The sequence below is a fragment of the Gadus chalcogrammus genome, chromosome 1, assembly GCF_026213295.1.
Source record: "Gadus chalcogrammus isolate NIFS_2021 chromosome 1, NIFS_Gcha_1.0, whole genome shotgun sequence".
Classification (NCBI taxonomy): domain Eukaryota; kingdom Metazoa; phylum Chordata; class Actinopteri; order Gadiformes; family Gadidae; genus Gadus; species Gadus chalcogrammus.
Genome location: NC_079412.1, coordinates 18,307,820 through 18,327,941, shown reverse-complemented (window position 1 = coordinate 18,327,941; position 20,122 = coordinate 18,307,820). Strand labels below are relative to the sequence as shown.

At 46.2% G+C, this 20,122-nt stretch overlaps 1 protein-coding gene across 1 annotated transcript; it reads right to left on the bottom strand.

The window, feature by feature from the left end:
- Window positions 1-208: 208 nt before the first annotated feature.
- On the bottom strand, window positions 209-18,511 carry dlgap4a (discs, large (Drosophila) homolog-associated protein 4a). The gene is made up of 12 exons (XM_056593814.1): window positions 17,285-18,511; window positions 16,500-16,738; window positions 15,814-15,891; window positions 15,113-15,260; window positions 14,439-14,661; window positions 12,078-12,105; window positions 5,972-6,512; window positions 5,750-5,847; window positions 2,767-3,206; window positions 1,989-2,080; window positions 1,482-1,634; window positions 209-1,001 (listed from the first exon to the last, which is right to left on the bottom strand). Exons 1-12 carry the CDS (start codon window positions 18,509-18,511, stop codon window positions 777-779), a joined length of 3,492 nt encoding a protein of 1,163 aa, XP_056449789.1. The 3' UTR covers window positions 209-776.
- Window positions 18,512-20,122: the final 1,611 nt, after the last annotated feature.

Genomic DNA, 20,122 nt, shown 5'->3' with positions numbered 1-20,122 from the left:
ACACACACACACACACACACACCGCGTTGGATGGGGTGGCAGCCAGGCCTATTACAAAGAGAGAATAGGAAGACTTATGCAGACAGCGAGTACACCTGCGTGTGCGTCCTGAGTGTGTGTGTGGTGTGGGGGGGGGCGGGGGGGCGGGGTTGGGGTGGCGGTAGCTAGGCTCGTAAACCAGGCAGGACTTGCCTACTGAAGACTCGGGTCCAAGGGGGGAGGTTGGAGGGTGGAGGGGGAGTAGAGTGTCAGCGTAAACTTCTGGTACAACCAAGAGGTTTGTTCAGCTCACAAGGAAAAAGGAAGAACAAAACGATAAAAAGACGGGAGGGGAGGTTGGAGTCGCTCTCCAAGATAGAAGTAAGACAGTCTTGATATAATTTTGGGAGAGAATAATTATTATTATTATACGCTCAATATTAATAACAATAATAACATTAGATTTAAACATCCGTCTGTCAAAAGTCTCTTCGGTCCCGACGGCAGCCGGAAGACAGTTCTCTAATAATTATGGGGGGAGGGGGGGGTCTGGGAAAGGGATGGGGGCCTGGAAAGTCCCCCGAAAGCTGCCCAGCCCGCCTTCTGTTGGAGAGAAGACCTACGCAGGCCCCTGTCCTTCTGCATGGTCATGCCTGGTGGGTCTGGGGAAGCTTGTGTGCATAAGTGATGATGTGTCTCCAGGAGAGTAGGGTTGGAGGGTCGGGATCAGGGGGGAGGGGGAGGAGTTGCTGCTCCTCTCAGCTCCTCCCCTCCCTTCAGACGCTCCTCCCCACCCCTCAGAGGCGGGTCTGGGCTTCGGGGACGTAGATCTCTATGCTGTCGGCGCTCTCCGTGGCAGAGTTCTGTCGGGTGGATGCGGCGCGCTTGGCCGCCAACAGCCGCTTCCTGGCCTCCTGCCGCTGCTTGTCCACGGCCGAGTCCACGCTGCGGTCTTTCCCCGCCGCCAGCTTAGGCTTCAGGGGTTTCTTTGGCACGGAGGCTGTGAGGGGCTTCTTCTCCTCCTGGGGATGGACACAGGATAATAAACACGCTGGATTGCTTCCCTCCCTCTTTTAGAGTTTTTAAAGTCCACTTTTATATAGATAGATAGATATAGACTTTATTTGTCATTGCAAAGTCACCTATACAACAACATTTAATTTCTACATCTGAAGGTGCATTAAAATATAAGACATCTTACTTTCCCAGTTTCCTCATAAGCACAGTCACAATGAAATCCCGAAAGGTGTAAATCTAATTAAAGATTTGGTGTACATATACACACAGCAATGAGACGCACGCATACTGGTCAACCAAAGATCTGATATAGGACCTCAAATACAGTCAAATAAGTTGGTTTTATCAATGTTAGAAAACCTAAGCCTGTCCAAACTCGAATGAAATGCAAACATGGTGCAAAAAGCTCAACAAAAGCAATTTTATATTTGCCATGCCACATGCCAATGCTCTGTGAAAGAGCAATGTACAATTGCTCTCTGTACCTTGATCGCTGGTTTTTCAGGAAACTCCCAGTTGTTGGCTTTGAGTTGGTAGAGCTCGTCAAACTTCAGGCTTATGTCCTCCACGGTCAGCTGCAGCAGATCCCAGAACCCGGCCAGGTCTTGTGCTGTGGGCCTTGGGTTGGAGTTCACGTCCTAAACCAGGCATGACAGGGTTGGTTTGTTAAGACTTGTAATTCGGCTCATCAGACGACAGGGGGTGCAGTGGACCGCAGCAGTGCAAGTTAAATGTACCGCAAAGCACTGCTCGAGTTTCAGCATGTCAGGGTGAGCTGGTTTGCATGTATGTGGGCGTTTGCCCCTGGCACCCAAGAGCCTCTATCCCAAGCCTTCTCCCTCCCACTTATCCTTGCGCATTACCGAGCCAAGTATTTACTTGGTTAAAAAGTGTGTGTAAGTGGCCGGAGTCCAGAAGCATGCGAGATACTGATATGAGGGGGGTGAGCGGTGAAGAGCGTTAGGAAGATGGTGAAGACCAGCAGGACTCACCAGGTTCTCCACACAGAGCCCTCTGAACTGCTTGAACTTGCTGGCGATGAGGAGCTGGGCGCTTCCCACCGCACTGCGCACCGTCCCAAGCACTGCACACCAGGGGGACGGGGAAAATCATTACAGGCTCATGTGAGGACAAGCAGAGCAGCTGCACCAGACATGCGGGTTGCGTACTGTGAAACAAAACGAGGCCAACACCAGCCGTGTCTGGTTTGCATATCTTTTGCAGGGAAATAAGATATATGCACGGGTTTCCTATGGCGCGTAGCTAGCACAAACTACAACTCCAATAGGAAAGCGCAGTAGAACACAGAATACGGTTGCCTATCGACATGGGGAAGAAGTCATCGATCTAATGTATAACAAGCAGGGGGATTTATAGTTTTATGGAGCATCTACTGATAAGTGTATTTTTGGATCCATTTTTTTTTTTTTTACTCATGCATATTTAAGGCCGCTGCAGAAGGGAAAGCAGCTCTGAAAGCCTCTGTGGTGTTCCGGGAGATGAAACGGAGAGATAAGCAGTCGGCTCTGGCTCGGCTTCGGCTGCACCGGTGCTTACTTAATGCCTAACGAGCAGTGCTACTGCAGACCATTAGCCATAATAAGCCTGTCTCCTTGTCTCTCCGCCATGTCCTCCCCCCTCCCCCATAACCACCCATGCCTGAGACCAGAGTGGTCCAGGCCACTTCAATGTCAACTCAAAGCCTCTTTTGTACACCTAAATCAGATCATCATACAGAGAGAAAACCACGGCGTCGTCTGGCACCCTTACCCTCTTCTGAGAGCGGGTTGTCTTTGGTCTCCAGCTCCATCTGCTGACACCAGCCCTCCATGCGGCCCGTCTCCGCCTGCAGCAGCTTCAGGAACCAGTTCCCGTCGCGGAGGCAGGCGGGTGCGGCAGACAGGGCGTCGCCCGTGCTCTCGTCCCCGGGCTGCGCGCTGCCGTTCTCCGTGCCCAGGCTGGGGTGCGGGGGCGGGAGGGATGAGGGGTCTAGCGCCGGGTCCACCAGGGGCTCCGTGGGTATCCTGACCATTGCAGAGGGCGTGTGTTTCAGTGACCTCGGGGCGCTGTCGTCGGCGCTGGGGCCGTTGGCATTGATGTTGGTGGCTGTCTGACTGTTGGTGCAGTTGACTGCTGACGGGGCGTCCAGGGAGTCCTGGGGCTCTGACTCTGTGTTCTGCCTGGAGGCCATGCTGCTGTCCCGGCTGAGACTGGACACACACACACACACACACACACACACACACACACACACACACACACACACACACACACACACACACACACACACACACACACACACACACACACACACACACACACACACACACACACACACACACACATAAGCCATCAAACATATTCATACAAGTATGAATGATTGAGTGGAGGAACAAGGAAACGTAGCTGGGTGTCTGAGCCCAGGCCCTGGGTGTGCCAACCTCATAGTTGATACGCCTTGTAACTAGTAACTTCTAACCCAATCCAGGCTTGATTCTGACCTGCGATCCTATGCTACAGGCCATTCCCTTCTCCACTCATTTCCCAGCCTCTGTGGTGATTAACCTAACTTTCTGATTATGCAGACGTGTTAATATGGAAATGATTGATTATCAATGACATATTATAGATTTCAGCAGCGGAGGCGAGGCAAACGGAAACTGGAGCCTATTTCAGAGAGTGTGGCGAACGAGGGTAGCGGGGAGGAGACGAGAGCACATAGAGCAAAATGGACTGCTGCCTTCAAAGATTGCACGGCGCAGCGGAGACGAAATGTGATTAGAGCAAATGACAATGCGCTGGGGATTGTGAACGACCAGCCTCCCCGCTACAATGGTCACTTCACTATTGTCAGAACCAGAGCTACAGAGCATCAATCAGGGCCTCTGGGCTGACTGCTGGGTGACCTTGGCCCCCGACTCTGCTGGGAAAAGCTGGTGGGTCGCGACAGGGCTACAGACAGCGGCGCGCTGAGGGCCAGTCAGCCGGATTAAACGGGCTGGAGAGGAGAAAACAAAACAAGGTACACTAGGAAGGAAAAGGCCTGGAGCCTCACAACCTCGGAAGGAACTGGTTATGAATAAGTGAGCCTGATCTGATGGGAGTAAATCATACCGCAAAAAGAATAGAAACGTAGATAGATTTGAAGGGGGCTAGGATTTCTAAATGCATTCATCTTCTTAATTGTTCATTTACAATAGTCATTTAACTTAATAATACCCTCCAGACTCTTTCCGATGCGTAGGAGGAGCTTTGGGCTGATTTCTATCATTAAAACTGCAGGGCTCTGCAGAGCTCCAGACTGCGACCAAATGGTCGCATTTTGCGTACAAATGGTCGCATTTTGCAACCAAAATATGAGATTTCCGGTATGCGACAGAATTTTACATCTAGTCGCACATGTATTTTTTTATTTTTACACATTACACAGGGAAGTGCGCGTCAACAAATCCGGAATCTGTAGCAGGCCAATGAGTGTGAGAAGGATAGGGAATGGCTACTGTTAGTGGCTAATGTGTGGAGGGGGAGGGTCCTAGAGATTAATTATCGAGCGTGCGTAAACGTCTCTGTGAGCAAACTATTGACTCGTTCTTCCGACCAGCGGCTAGTGTGCCAGAGCCAGAGTCCTGCACGGGTCTTATTTTGCAAACCCGCACCTGCAATACTTAAAACCGAGTTTTAAGTATTTCAACAGTTGCGCGAATTACATTCTGCACCCGACCCACTATAAATTGACATTGACGCCTGGCCCGGGCCGCAACCGGAGGAAATTTAGAAGGGCTGTCCCAGACTCTGAATTTTCTGAATCAGATCTGCCTTTTCAGTCCAGAGATTCGACTATTCGGCGGCCGTGCGAGGGCAGGTCTTTTGGAGGTTTAAAAAATGAGTTTTCTTTCTATTAACACTGTTTTGGTAGGCTATAGGCCTTTTATATATGCTTGCGCGTTGCGCACATTACCTTCTCACCTGAACAGTTTATCAATCAAACTCATCGGAATTGTAGCCAACTTATTCCTGTCGGGTTTTAATTAGGCTAATTCCCATAATGCGGTCCGATAATGAACACTGGGCTCATGTATAGGCTGGTGGAACATCCACTATATGAGCCCCGTGTTCACGATCTGATTACATTTATTAAGCCCGAAAGAATACACAGCACTGTTTCGCCACTGACTGCGCTCCTAGAGGAAATGTAGAAATAATGTAAGGGGAGGCAGCCGCTTCCCTCTGCAAGATTCTGTCTAGCAAACAAAGTTACAATGAATCAATCGCCACAGTGACATGGACAGTGTCTAAATAAAGCTTCTCTTTATTATTATCATTAGAGCTATGATGCAAATGGTGAATGTTAAGCCTGCGGTGGGATCTGTATGCGCAGTTTGCAATTTATATTAACAGTATTATAAGAAAAATAAAAGGAAGATGGCGGGAAACCCCGCAGTCAACTCAGATTCTCTGAGTCGACTGCAGGGTTTCCCGACGGATGATTTGAATCATCGACTTTCAGGGGACAGCCCTAGTAATTTCCATAACGTTTATTTTGATTATAACTATATTCAGTTTAGGATTGTTATGGTCTCAACCAACTGTCACTGAGCTCGCACTCCAGTAGTCTGAATGCGTGAGCTCGAGCACGCTGCAGTTCACTTACCGGCCCCATGGACCAGTAATGAGAAGGGAATTCGTAATTCATACACATAGTACCTTTAACACGCTATTAGAATAACTCTATGGCAGAAAGTAGAGTCCTTACGGCCGGCCGTTCTCCACTTGGACTCCGATGGACTGGAATCTGAGCGGCGAGGTCAGGGCTAGAGCTTTCTCTCTTGGGACGGGCACCACACAGTCCACCTGCCAAGCACAACAAAACTACACTTTATCCACAGAAGCCATGTGTGCATGCACTGACAGTAGGAATGACCAGGATCAATAACACGTTGGGAACCATGCTGTAAAAAAGGGGCCACTGTGTTACCTGTATTCCGATGGAAGACAGTTTCCTCTTGGGCTCGCTGATGACAAACTTCTCTGAGATGAGCCTGCAGCTCACGGTGTCATTCTGGGACTGAGTAGAGGCAGAGGTGGTGGTGACAGTAGTGCTGAGGGGGGAGACAGCGGAGAGGGCGGTGGTGTTGGTGGTCGCGGTAGTGACAGGGATGTCTCGAGGGGCAGGGATGGGGGTCACCGGGGCTGTGGTGGTGGGGATGAGGTGGGTGACCGAGGCGGACAGAGCGAGGCCCGGGACGGAGGCGGGGAGAGGGGCCACGAAGGCGGCGACGGGCGTGTGGGTACAGACGGAGGCCGGGGCCGGGGGCAGGGTGCCCTTAGCCAGAGTGCCGGTGCGGATGCTACAGAGGCTGTCGGAGGAGTTGCTGCGTCCGGACTGGCTGTTGGCGTCGCTGGCGTGCTCCTGCTGCTCCAGGTAGGTGTCCTGGGCCGACTCGGTGCTGCTCTGCAGCGTGATGGAGATCAGTGGCTTGCAGGTGGTCCGGGGGGGGACCGGGGGAGCCTTCCTACTGACCGCAGCTGGAAAACAAAGGATGGAAATGGGAGGGTTGACGCCGGGGCTCTGCTGTTTGGATTGTTTTCGTCCATGCCAAAGGGCCAGAACTTCAACCATGATGAACGTCAAGCACCCAGCTAGCCATCTATCCAGCTGCAGCCCATTATACAGACACATCAACCGACTACCTGCAAAAACAATCCTGCTTCTAGTTTTCCTGAACCCTCCCTACCGGGCTGCAGAGTGCACTCACTGCACTACCTGTGAACCTACGGACTGTGTTCCATTGACGTCATTATCACACCCTGCCTCCGCCCCCCTTATCTCCAGGGACTGATAGTATGGAAACTAGGTCCTACTTTTCATTGGGAGATAGATCCTAGATTGAACAGCTGCTGGATAGAAATATGATCCTATGACATTGTTATCCTGTAGTATTTAAACAGCCTGATGAAGAATACAAAAGATCATTTGTATTATCTTTAAATAGAGATGCTCCATCTTTCCCAAATATAAAGAGGGTATGTGTGCTCTAAATTGATAAAAGGATCTTAAAAAAGGCAAACTGTAACATTGAAACAAGCGAAGAAGAGTTATTGACATCTTACAACATATTTGAACAGCACAACTTGAAAAGTCATATTTCAATTTCAAATAAGTGAATTCAAAACGGATAAGTATAATATTTAAATGTTGTGAATTCCAGGGCATTAACATTTCCATATAAAAAAAACACAATGTCTTTTCAAATTCAAAATATTATGGCATTGATATGCATCCATACGAATGTATACTGAGCCTAGACTTCCATTCCCACAATATACAGCAACGTCGAGTCATGCACTGTAAGTTCATCAGCTAATGTATAAAATGTGTTTACTTAATTGAATACAGCATATTTGCATAATGTTGTCAATAAAATACGTGTTTAGAAATTGAATGATATCTTGCCAACAAGCAAGGACACAGGGATTAGTGCTGTCACGATACCAGAATTATGACTTCCATACGATACTTGCCAAAATATTTCGATCGATACTGAAACAATACCACAACGAACAACTACAACATCATGAGCGCAGAGCTCCGCCAAGGAGGTGCATTGAGTAGTCTGTGTTCAGTCAAATTTAGGTCACTACTGCAGTGTGCAGGCTAATAATCCTGGGTTTGAGCCTCATCCCCATGAAGTGCAAGACTTGCAGTTCATGTAAGCTGTTTTTGACCATGAATAGGTTTTTCACGGTCATAGGGTAAAGAAAGTTTTTACATAGCATGCAGTAATCTGATGTCTTGTATACTTAAGTTTATGATTATTTTGTATAGTTAACTATATATATTATAAACCAAATCACTCATTAAACAGCGTAGTCTTAACTTTATGGTTTGACACAAAATCGCTATACTTTTTTCACAAATGTTTAGTTACTTTTTAATCAATTGTAAGAAATATCAAGTGTTGCAGTGGAGAGCATAGCTGGCCTGTCGAAAGAAGCTCGGAAATTATGAAGACTGAAAAGGCCATTGAAAATATCCTGTGTTTTGCAGTGACGCGCGTCTTCAAAGTAAAAATTAGAAGTTTTTCCGCTAATGATCAGTTTTTTCCGCCTGGACTTCCCATGATGGCAAGCAACAAACGCATTGTTTGGTGTTGAACGTTTTTTCATAGAGATCAACCACTGGATGTACTGTGAATTAAATAAGTAGAGTGCTTCATTCAGACAAATACTATGTGCCTTCAGTTTATAGAGTTACTTGTGCTCAAATTAAAGCTAGCATGCATATGAGAGAAAATAATAACTGATGACATGTCCACCATGCCTGCAGGGAGTGGATACAAAGCACTGCATACACTGTCCCACGCTCGCACATCGAAGCAACTCCTAGGAAATACGGCTTAACACACTTATCTACTGCATAACGGAACTAAGAGAACTGGGTTTTGTTTTGTACCATTTTTAAATGGCAGGGTATTGATTGGGTTCCTGTATACCATGCAACACTAACCTTATTAAAGTGCAGTACACACACTCATTTACAATGCAATGCACATGGCATTGTTCAGAATCATCAACAGCTTTTTCATGCATAAAATAACAAAAGTTGAATACGATATTTTAAAAAAAAGATTTATTTTGTTGACATTCAAGCCCATCTTCTTTAAAACGGACTTAAGCGTTACCTAAAGTCTAGTCTTATTTGCTTAAATGTTACATTGCATGGACTGACACTTCACTGTGTGTCAGTCCATTCACCTTAAAATAGTTCAGACATTATATAATCCCGGCCGACAAACGTTGTCCGTTGAACTACTGTCTGGAACCCTCTCAGACAGACAAATAAACACTCACTCAATAGATCTCCCAACACCCCGAAAACAATGCAATAAAAAAATGATTCACAATTAGGCCCGAGAGGGGCTTACTCGTCAGTGAGCCGGATCTGACACGCAGCCAAGGAAAAGTTCTGCCAGGAGGAGGGTGACTCTTACTCCGTCACCAGTAGCTAATTGTAGGGTTGCGGTGGGCTGAGGCAGGCCAACAAGAGTGAAATAACATAGTCGTTCTACAGAGGAAGAGGGAGGGGGATATGTATTTTAACAGCTGGATGACGGTGATTAATGACTGTTTGAGAGACTCAGAAAAGTGTTATACTCCAGGTCCAGTTCTTCTAGGGTGTTCACACGGCAGACGCTTCGTGTAGGCAAATCACAAGCAAGCTTAACATAAATATGAAATAGAATAATCCATCAGTCGTCATTGGCTCTCATTCTCCAGCGTTGATCCAAATTCCTGCCACAGCGCCCTACAATCCCAGGGCTTTGGAGTTCAGGCGTGAGGCCTGTGACTCACGAATACACCCATCGTTAAACGCTGCCAACATGAGACACAAACAATGACAAAAAAGAAAAGGTCTGGAAACAGCTCCACTGATGTACACTGTCTTGTCTTCCCACAAACACTCCCGTTGGACCGCAACAGTATTTTTGGCTGAAATCCATCAACCAACAAGGGGAATAATGTACTATATTGTAATCCTAATGACCCTCAGAAATGGCACACATTTTTGGAATACCTCACATTAATAAGAGGGCATTTAAAAAAATGAATGTGCCGTTTGTTCTGTGCAAATATACAAATATGCTCCAATTACATATTCCTGACGTGATCTACATTTAAAGCCAAGAATTCATAAATGGGAGGAAGGGAATGGATGTGAAATCTATTCATTCTAAGCATCACCAAATAAGGACTTAATATTGCTTGTGAGCATCAGGTCTTTACAAAGTGGGCCACGTGCAGATTACCGACACCCTTGGGGAAGGAGCCCAATCCAGTCTCGTGTCCCTGGTTGATTTGTGCCATCATGGCCCGCTCAAACACCACTACCAACGGGCTTGGTGCCCAGCGAGTAGACCGGCTGTTTGTGGCTACATCAATTTTTTCGGCTGATAATCTTCTTCGGACATAGCAAGAGTTATCTGCTGCGGCAGTCTTCGTAAAGCCAGAGATGTTGAGGCTCCATTAAAACCAGTTACAAATGTGAAGTTCAAGTGTAGAGATCGATGGATTTAGGTAGGCCTTAAATACCTCATCATTCTTTATCAACCCCATAGCGCAATTTTGCAACAGTCAGTCTGCAGCTGAATGTCAAGTACTTTTCATGCATGTTCTGCAGATGTAAATACCTCTTTACTCAAAAAGTGCTGTTAACGGACAGCTGTGTGTCTTAACCACTTAGGATAATGGACATCCCTTCCTGATAAGAAGCGTCTCCCAAGAGAGGTGCGGAGTTCACATTAGGCATGCTCATTTTAGTCCTACCGCTGACAGAGCAAATGCTTAAAACACAGGCGCGCAATGGTCTGAGATCCGAGTAGGTGTTCAAATTGTGAGTGATTATCTGCTGGCTGTTCCAGTGTGCCCTGAAGCGTGCCCTTGTGATAGATGCCATGGCACTGTCACGCATCTTTCCGTTTCGGTTTTCCGAAATGGGAATACCGGAAAAAATAAAAGGTTTCAATTAATGATATCCAAGGCGCTGCACCGGATCTTTCTTGGTCGGAGGTTAAAGAGGGTAAAAGCTATTAAGCCTTCTTCCTGCTGCAGGATGTGCATGTCTAATAAAACCATCCAGCCTGCTGTTGGCTCTGTCATCTGCAACAGATCGATTGTGATTATCCATCCTCAGTGTAGCTACCATCTTGACAACCTTGACCAACACTTAATCCGGACACGCTTAAACAACACTTGGTCAAAAGTCTTAAGATTCTGCTTTAATCGAGGCTTTGTCCCAAATGGAAATATTACCCTTTGCTTGTCATTTGCATCATCGTTTGCAATCCGTTTTATTTACAAGTTGATGCGTGTATGATGGTAGTAAATATTTAGAGTGTGCTGAAGCTTGTGTTTATGGAACAACGTCAATTATAAATGATCGGGAACAGGAATAACCCCATTGGTGTCATGTATCTTTACCACACACTTACTCGTGTAAAATATGTTTAAATCAAGCTTCGGTAACAGATAAAAATTATAAATAATCTCCCAAAAATATAATTAACATATTGGAGAAGGCTGCTTATCCAAGAAGACCCCACTAACCCACCGACACACATTTTCTAATTGATCACATTTGTCAGTATTTTTGTCTAGAAAAGGTGTGTTAATTTGCATCAGGCTTGAGTTGACCTCAACTCAACATTCACAAAATGTGAACCCAGTATAAAAGTTTTCCTAATTTGGTACACACAGGCACGGTGATTAGGCCTTCTATTTTGCCCAACAAAATAGATGTCAACCTGTAGGCCCAGAAAGGCAGGAAGTTAACAGTCAAAGAGAGATATCTATTGCATGAGACAATAAACAGCCAACCAGCTTCTTTGTCTGAAGAGAATAATAGATTCTTTCAAAGCAAAAAAGAAAACAGAGTTTCAATGACGATTGATAAAGCAAACACTTCTGACAGCTAGGGTAGCAGAACTTGCTTTTAAAATGCAGAGCTCAATAAAATATCGAATTACATTTCTCAGTCGACTATTCATAGCGCAAGCATTTCCTTTCACTAGGATGTCCTGATAAGTCCTGAATCACCTAAACCTGATAGATAGGTTACTAGTACTACCACCGGATTACTGAACAAGTGCCACTATTGTTCAATGTGTCAGATACAATTGGCCAAGGTGTGATCATCACATGAATGTATTCATAGTGACGAGGGTAGGAAGTCTCTGTACAAAATATATTTCTAAAGAATGTGCCACTGCTAGAACAATACACAGATTGTTTGTGTAGTCTAATAAAAACAAATATAAATCAAAGTATGTGACATGCAAGCTTGTAAAGAGGTTGTTCAAAGCTCAACATGAGTAGATATACAATGTGCCATGTTATTGAGACCCCATCTAAAACATCAGATACCAGATAACGCTGTGCGTACACCTGTAAACCTGAAACTGCTGCTGACCTTATTGTGAAACTAGAGTCGGCTTCACCCACTGAGTCACACAGATTACCTCATCCTGGATACTAACAGGAAGACGGTGAAGGTGACTCATAGTCTATCAATGCAATACATGTACAATGTCGTTTGGCATATGGAGCACGTATCTAAACTAGATGCATTTCTCGGACACAATAAAGACAACCAAATATCAAAAAAGTAACATTACATAGAGGCTAATCATGGCATGAAAACAAAAATGCAATTATGAATAAGATCAATATTTAGTGCCCATTAAGAATGGAGATTGTTCTATTAGGGATGATTCTGAGTAGTACTAAATAAACCAGTGGTCCAGTCAGTGCAGAAGACATCCACTTCCTTGCAGGCGTTCATTTGACACCACTAGAGCTGGAATATCTCCAAGGTTTCCAGGCACCAAATACCGAAGAAAATAATAAAATATGGATTATGTCCTCACGTCTGAAAAGTACTCTAGACAAGCAATGAGAACAGATGGCTTAAGAAAATTACTGCAATAAACAGCTCAACAGGTTCTGTGACATGATGCCAGGATCCATTGCCCAAGGAAATAGATTCTAGTGCAACAGCGTTAACTAACAGGGAGGAGAGCAGCCCATGGTTACCAAGCAGTTTACTGCAGAAGTTTACTCTAGAGTTATTGACTTGTTAGTTGGGACTCTATCTTCAGATGAACATCTCAATTATTGGAGCACCATAGATGATAACTGTACACCTTAACACAAGTGTTAAATGTTTGTGTAATGTTTTGAATAAACGGTGTCAGCCGCCTATAACTTTAAGGTTACCAGGCAAGCTCTCCCCTCATGAGCTGCTGGCAGGGCGTACCGTCAGATCCCGACAGCAGAGAACGGCGGGTTTAATGAAGAGACGTTTAATAAACCTAGCGATTACACCCATATCCACGTTGACGATTCACCACAGTACAGTGTTTATGGTTAACATGCCGGCCTTATACACTCACGATCTTTATTGTATTACAGAACCCGTGATGCGTGATTGAACTGGGGTTAGCTGGCTTCACGGCCAGTTCACATTGGGAGAAAACCAGACTGAAAGTCAGTATCCAGATGTCGCTCATGTACTTGTAACAAACGGAAGCAACGTTTAGCGTGTTTTTCCACAATGATACTAAAAAAATCATCTGTGGGTTGGTCCTTCATGTTGGGCCATCAGGAGTATAATGTGACTGTTATTCAGCCCAGTGGCTAGCATCTTAGCCACTGCTAACGACACGATTTCTCCCCTTTCTTTCCACGGTGGCGGTTAGCCGCCAGAGTTAGCCGGCTGCTAACCTTCATAACACGACAACCAGTGTATTAACAACCGCGCTTCGTTCACTTACCGTCTCGTAAACGTCTGGACTGTCCTTAGCTCTATTCCATTCAAAAAATCTGTCTCGATGGACTGAAGCGGAGGGATGTCTTTCGTTTTGTCTCTCACACACACAACGGCGCTCTGAAGAAAAGATTTGAAGAACACGCCCTAAACAATGAGGATTGGAGTCCACGTTTTGCCCAGAGGCGCACGGTGAACGCGATTGGAGGTTTCCCGTCCTCGGTGACATCGATAAGCCAGGCGATTGGTCCAGATGAGTCATAGCCTCGTTCATGCGTGTGCGTCAATGCAGGTACGTTCCATTTGTTTGACCAGCGCAGCCGCGGGAAGGGGAGCTCAGCTCACAGTCTGGACGCGGACCCGTAGTGGGCCGGGGGTGGACCGGTACTGGACCGGTACTGGACCGGACCCATGGGTCAGGACCGGGCGTATATAACTCAAACGGGACCAATAGATTTCACCATGAGAAATCTCCCTAGCCATATCGTTTTATATACCTACACTGATGTAGATTTAAATCGTAACTTCCAGTTTCACTTTCTGCTGGTGGTTCTCGATATATTCTGGTACAAACCACACATTTGATTTCCCTATTTTATATAATTGAATTGATTCATATATAACAACATTTTAATTTGTTAACGGTTTAGTGGCGGTGTTGGCGGTTTAGATATGAATGTTTGATTATGTGTTCAAAACACTCAATAAATACAAACAGACCGTGGTTCCATATTTTCTTATTAGTCCTTACGTTACTGTTAAGTACACCGAACACTTATGAACAGTATAAACAATGCATATATATATATATATATATATATATATATATATATATATATATTATTATTATATATATATATATTATATATATTTATAATGTTATATATTATATATATAACATTATAAATATTAATATATATATATATATATATATATATATATATATATATATATATATATATATATATATATATATATATATACATACCAGGCGCTGTGTTATCTGATAAGATAACATGGAGAAAGAGCAGTCAGCACTTTTCATTTCTTCAGCCTCCAATAAACAACTGAATACATTCATAACCTCACCCACAGCGTATCCTGGGTGTTATATACTCACTGGGGTGGGAACTGTAGGCACACCCCGTCGAGGTGGGCGGGGGAGAGTCCGAGTCCATGGAGGCCGTGTCGTCGTCCTGGGAGCAGCCGGCCTGGATGGCCCGCAGGTAACTATGACTACGCGAGCGGAAGCACGTGGCGGCCGGAAGATCCAAGGCGTCCACCGCCTGGGATTCACCTTCATAGTACGGAGGAACAATGCGACCGCAGACCTGCCCGCACACCTGTGAGAACACGCAAACAGGTCAGGTTTCATAGGCATGCACCCCAATGCCGCGCTCACTAGACGGGAGTTAAAGGTCAGCGAAGAGGTAGAGCCCTCATTCATGCCAATGATTCATTTTTCTTCACATGAATGGGCCTAATAATAACATGTCTAATCATAACCACATATTTGGTTTGCCTGTTCATATAACTTTTTCTTTCCACCGGCAAGTTCATTTTAAACTATCTCATTCACATGATGCTTATGTGTAAGTTCTATTTTCTATTCATTTGTGGACAAGATAACTCAAAAAAGCATGCGTAATGTCACGGTTTTTAGATTGCTATTCATGTTTGAGTGACATTACGTAAGTCTCATAAATGCAATGCATTATAGTTGAGATTAGACAACTTTGCTCCTCTTGCATCCAACAAAAACCTACTATGTAGAGAAGGCTGGGGAGGCCGTACCTGAGCACCAATGCCTCTGCCGAGGGTCCCAAAGCTGTGTTTGAAGTCACTGTTCCAGATGCAGGGCGGAGCTTCCACTGGACCCAACAGGCAGTCCAGGTTGTCCAGGCTCCGGTTCGTAGACTGCTCTTTTAGATATGGAAGCGAGCTGTGGGGTGAGGTGTTTCAGAGTTAATTCCCCAAAAACAAGGGGGTTTCCCTGATTGAAGACATCAAGCAGCATTTTTTTTAATGACCCCTGGTATTTTGTAGTTGAGATGAAGGGGTGAGATGATTTTAGGTTAAACTATTCAAATGAGTGACTAAATCTGGATCATGCAGGTTTTTGTCTGTGCTGGGTGCTGCTGCTGTTGGTGGGATACACGCAGGGACAAATAAGTAGGAGGTGTCAAGAGTGGAGTAACTTTATACCATTAGGATCAATGATGATGTAATGATGATGTAATGACCACAAAACAGGTGTCACAGGGCGTGTCACAGGTCACTAAAACATCACTGAGGGATACCTGGAAGGTACATTTCATAAACCAGAGAAGAGGAAGGGCAGGACACCGGGAAGGTTAAGAGAACAGAGAAAACAGTGGCAGGCCGTGCTGGTAGGTGCTGGGGTTAGTTAGTGGTGGTAAGAGCAGGTAGGGTGTGGGTAGGTTTGGGGGCAGAAGTCCACACTAGCCCGACCGTGCCTACTAGACAACACTGACCTCAGCTGCTGCATAGAGCATGCACTTTGTAGCGGACACCAGAGAAAGTCCTCCCGCATGAGGTTGTAGCAACGAGGCCTGTCCGTACAGACGTAGGGGTAAGGCACAGGGCAACACATTTCACCTATTTCCTTTGTCAATAGGATTTGTCTTTTTTTCTTTGTTGCTCTTCTTCTTAAAGAAAATATATTTATGTGAAACAATGATAATATGATTTTAATGTGTTGATAGTTTAATAACGATATCATAGTAATGCTTTGCTTTGAGTGCTCTGATGTTGGTTTAAGTTTTCCTTGTGGCAAGATGCTGCCCCCTGGTGACCAGCTTTTCGGACAGTGTCTCAGAGATAATGCATAAATAAAACAGCATTTTGAATTTGTATTAATTATGAATGAATAATTCTTTCACGTTCGATTTTCAACCAAGCAATGAATGAAAAAAGAAACCTACAAATTAACCTACTTACTGAACTAAAACGCTTTAGTTCACAATGAAGTTTAGCTTAGCCCTTTGATTCTCTTTATATTCCTTTTTATTGCAATGTTGCTCATTCTAATGTACAAAAATAAAGTTAAATCGTTTGACTCACTGAGCGACTCACGGTCCTTAATGGAGGAAGCATCAAGTTGTTATTATTATCACGAGCAACGGTGGGCGGCTAGAGGAAGCAGCGTCGTGGGACTCACTTGTGAGGAAGAAGAGGAGCGGGCTGTTCGCTCAGAGACAGGTGGGTGGCCTTCAGGTAGCTCTGGCGGCGGGCTGCCGACTTGGGCGAGGGTTTGGGACTCCCCTCCGAGTCCTCCTCGCTGTCCTCCACGTCGCCCATGGCCTTGACGTAGCTGCCGCTGCGCATCCTCCTGCAGGGGATCTCTGACCCCCCAGCCTTGCCTGGGCACAGAGAGCCGGACCAGTCCCCCAGTGGAACCTGCAGGACACAAACATATGTATACATATATATATATATATATAAATATGTATACATATATATTCAGTAGGTTATGTGGTCATGTGATCCTCTGTTTAAAATGGTTAGAATGGGCCTTACCGCACATGGATGCATTTTATACGTTAATGTTGTAATGACCTAGAAGTATTGGCTTGATTTGGCCTTTGGTGTTATTAATTCAGTATACCTAATGAAGCATTGTGTGGTTGTGCAGTACCTCAGTTAAAAAATACAAAACTCCATTCCCAGAATAATATCTGGCACAGAGAAAGATAAATAACAATACTCGTTAGTGCTCTCTTTTATAATATGATAAAAAGTATATTATTAATTAAAAATGGGCAATTAGGAACCTCTTTTTTTCTCTATGTAATTTAATTAACTCATTACCGGCAGAACCTGAAAAGCCTTTGCCAAGCATTCCTTAGAAACGAAAAAACAATTAAACTGAAAATTCAGGATGGTGATTAATGATATCGATCTGCTGGCCAGATTGCTAATGAAACGGAAAGCTTGAAGGCCCACCTGAAGGTATTGCTGTGCCAGGTCCTGGTGACACGACTTAGTCGATTTCAGTAGAGCCTTGTTGACCGAAGCCGAGCCCTTCTGTAGGACCTGCCTGGCCTGGGTGAGGGTCAGCGTGGACCAAGACCCCCTCTTCACCAGCGTGTCCCCCTTACCGGCCCTCCCCCGGCCCTCCTCCGCCTGGCCCTCTAACTGCATGGTCCCTTGGCAGGCCAGGAACTTGAGGTCCCCGCTGCTCTTGGACGTCCTCAGGGTGTGGGATGCCGCGATGGTGTTGTAGCCCTGCGGGATGGGGTGTCGGAGGGCGGCCTGGCTGTCTGACACCGCCCGCCCCAGTGTCATCATGCTCAGAGGGTTGCGGTACCCCACCGCATTGAGGCCCCCGGCGTCGCTGTCCAGGCCGTCGTCCGAGCTCCACAGCGCTATCGTGTTGGGCCTCGGCCTCTGCCTGGACCCCTCCGTCTTGCCCCGGTCTTTACTCTTGCTCCGGCGGGTCACCCGGCAACCGGCGTCGTCCCCGGCGTCCCCGGCTCCGCCCGGCCCTCCCGCCGTGCGGCCGTTCAGGCTGCCCTTCATCACGGAGCCCTCCAGCGACTGGGACTTGGCGAAGAGCTTCTGGACCGAGTGCATGAGGTGGCGGATGCGCCCGGGGCTCTCGCTGCGCTGCTTGGACATGCGTCCCCGGTGGAACTGCAGCGTGCTGAAGCCGTCGCGCTGCAGGGGCAGGTGGCGCTCCAGCTGGTCCAGCAGGTTGGAGGGCAGGCGGTTCATCTTGGCCGCCGTGGCCGAGGAGATGGTGGCCGAGCCGCTGGTTATCATCGGGCCCCCGCTGAGGTCCAGGCCCAGGCCCATGCCCATGGAGAGGGAGCCGGAGAGGGTGCTGCCCCTGCTGCCCTGCCTGGCCCCGTGGCCCCCGGCGCCGGGGACGCAGCCCTGGGGGCAGACGGCCTGGTCGGCCTGCTGGGAGGTGAAGTGCAGCCGGGGGAAGGTGCTGCTGCTGGACATCTGGCTGAAGGGCAGCAGGCAGTCGGGGGGCAGCTGAGCGGGGCTGGGGGCGGGGAACTGGTGGAAGTGGGGGTCCAGCGTGCCGTAGTGGCTCATGGTAGACGTCAGCATGAAGGAGCCGTGGGGGTCGGAGGTCATGGGGCAGAGGGGCTTCTGGGACCCTCCCATGGGCTCGCAGGAGTCCGACAGGTGACGGCTGCGGTTGGCTCCTAACCCTTTCATGGTGGCTCTGGCGCTGTCCCTAAAACATGTCTGTGGGTGGCGTGGGTCCGCAGAGCAGCACAGATCACCCTGGACACAGAGACACAGTTTAGTTCAAGGACAGATCATGTTGTGAGTCATCAGGATTGGGGATATCCTTGAGCTTATTTCACGGAGATGGATGTCTTGACAAGTCAAAGGCACATCTGAAGGATTACTACTATTGAATAAAATGGTTGTAAATCATGTAAATCGTTTTTTTCGTCTTCGTTCGATTTATATATTCATATATCATCAGAGCATTCAGAAATACATAAAGGACACATGATAGATGCTACAACATAGAAAAGAAGGGGCAGAGGTAGGCAATATTTCTTTAAAACTATTTAGCTGGAAAATCGGACCACTAGAGGGAGCACTAGTAGTTGTACAGTACAGAACACAGCTGTACCGCCGCCACCGAACATTTCAATCCAGCTTTCTTATGCTTTTTTATTCATTTGACCAAATGACACACAAGAATGCCTCTCAACATTATTATTAGTTGATGTTTTCAAATGTAAGCAAACCTAGATGTGCATGTCATGAAAGAAAAGATAACAGTGATTGATTCCATGACGATGAATTATACAGAGAAAACATATAATATTAATAATACTGGGCCATTTGTTATGTCTACAGCATAATTAAAAAATGAAGTCACCAAGCACTTAAAAACAGTACTGCACCAAGCTTTTGCAGGAATTAATTCATTGAATTGTGAGTATGAGTCATTCATGTATATTTGCTTAATATTCAACACCTGCTGTTGGTTTGAAATCGAAAAATTAATTGCCTATTTCCAAAAATCATTCTGGGTAATTTGCAATTTTTTATGATCTACTACCGGCTAATAAGATATTTATTTCCTGGCTATGACACACAGGGAATCGTACCTGTTTTTCTGCTTCTGTTCAAATGGAAATCCATTCATGTTAGTACGTGGCGCTCTGCTTTGAGGTGTCATATCAAATGTGAGGGTAAATGTCACAAACCACAACATTGCAGATCTGACAGATACCTTCAAAGAGACGTTTAACTTTACCCTATTCACTCCAAACGTCTTGCGTCATCCTTCATCTTACTACGATTTGGGAATGGATCTGAATATTAACGAGCTGCCACATCAAAGGCCCACGGTGTGAGGTCAGACAGCCTGTGAAGATCCCTGGCCACACAGCCCTGCTCTAAGTGAACAGGAGGAGGAATGTGTGAGTTCCTCAGAGAACGGAGTCAACGCTGTATGTTGTCTCGTCAATAACCCCATCAGTTTCCACGGTGACCACAGCAGTTTGTCAAGACGCAGCCCTCTCGGTCTGTTTATAGTCTACTGCTTCACCAGGGCAGGCCAGCTCATTAGCCGCCATTAGCGAGCGATCAGCAGATCCATTCAGTTTAGAAGGCACCATGCGATTGGTTTATTGCCCTCGGCTCTTCGTAGAACAAAATAACAACCATTTGTATCTAATAGAAGACGCGTAAGTAGCATCGAAACCTCACACCAGACACATGCTCATCACAGGGCCACGACAACAGCATGGCTCTCATGAGGCTGTGAGAACTGAACAGCGTCGACACGTTCCACACCCTCCA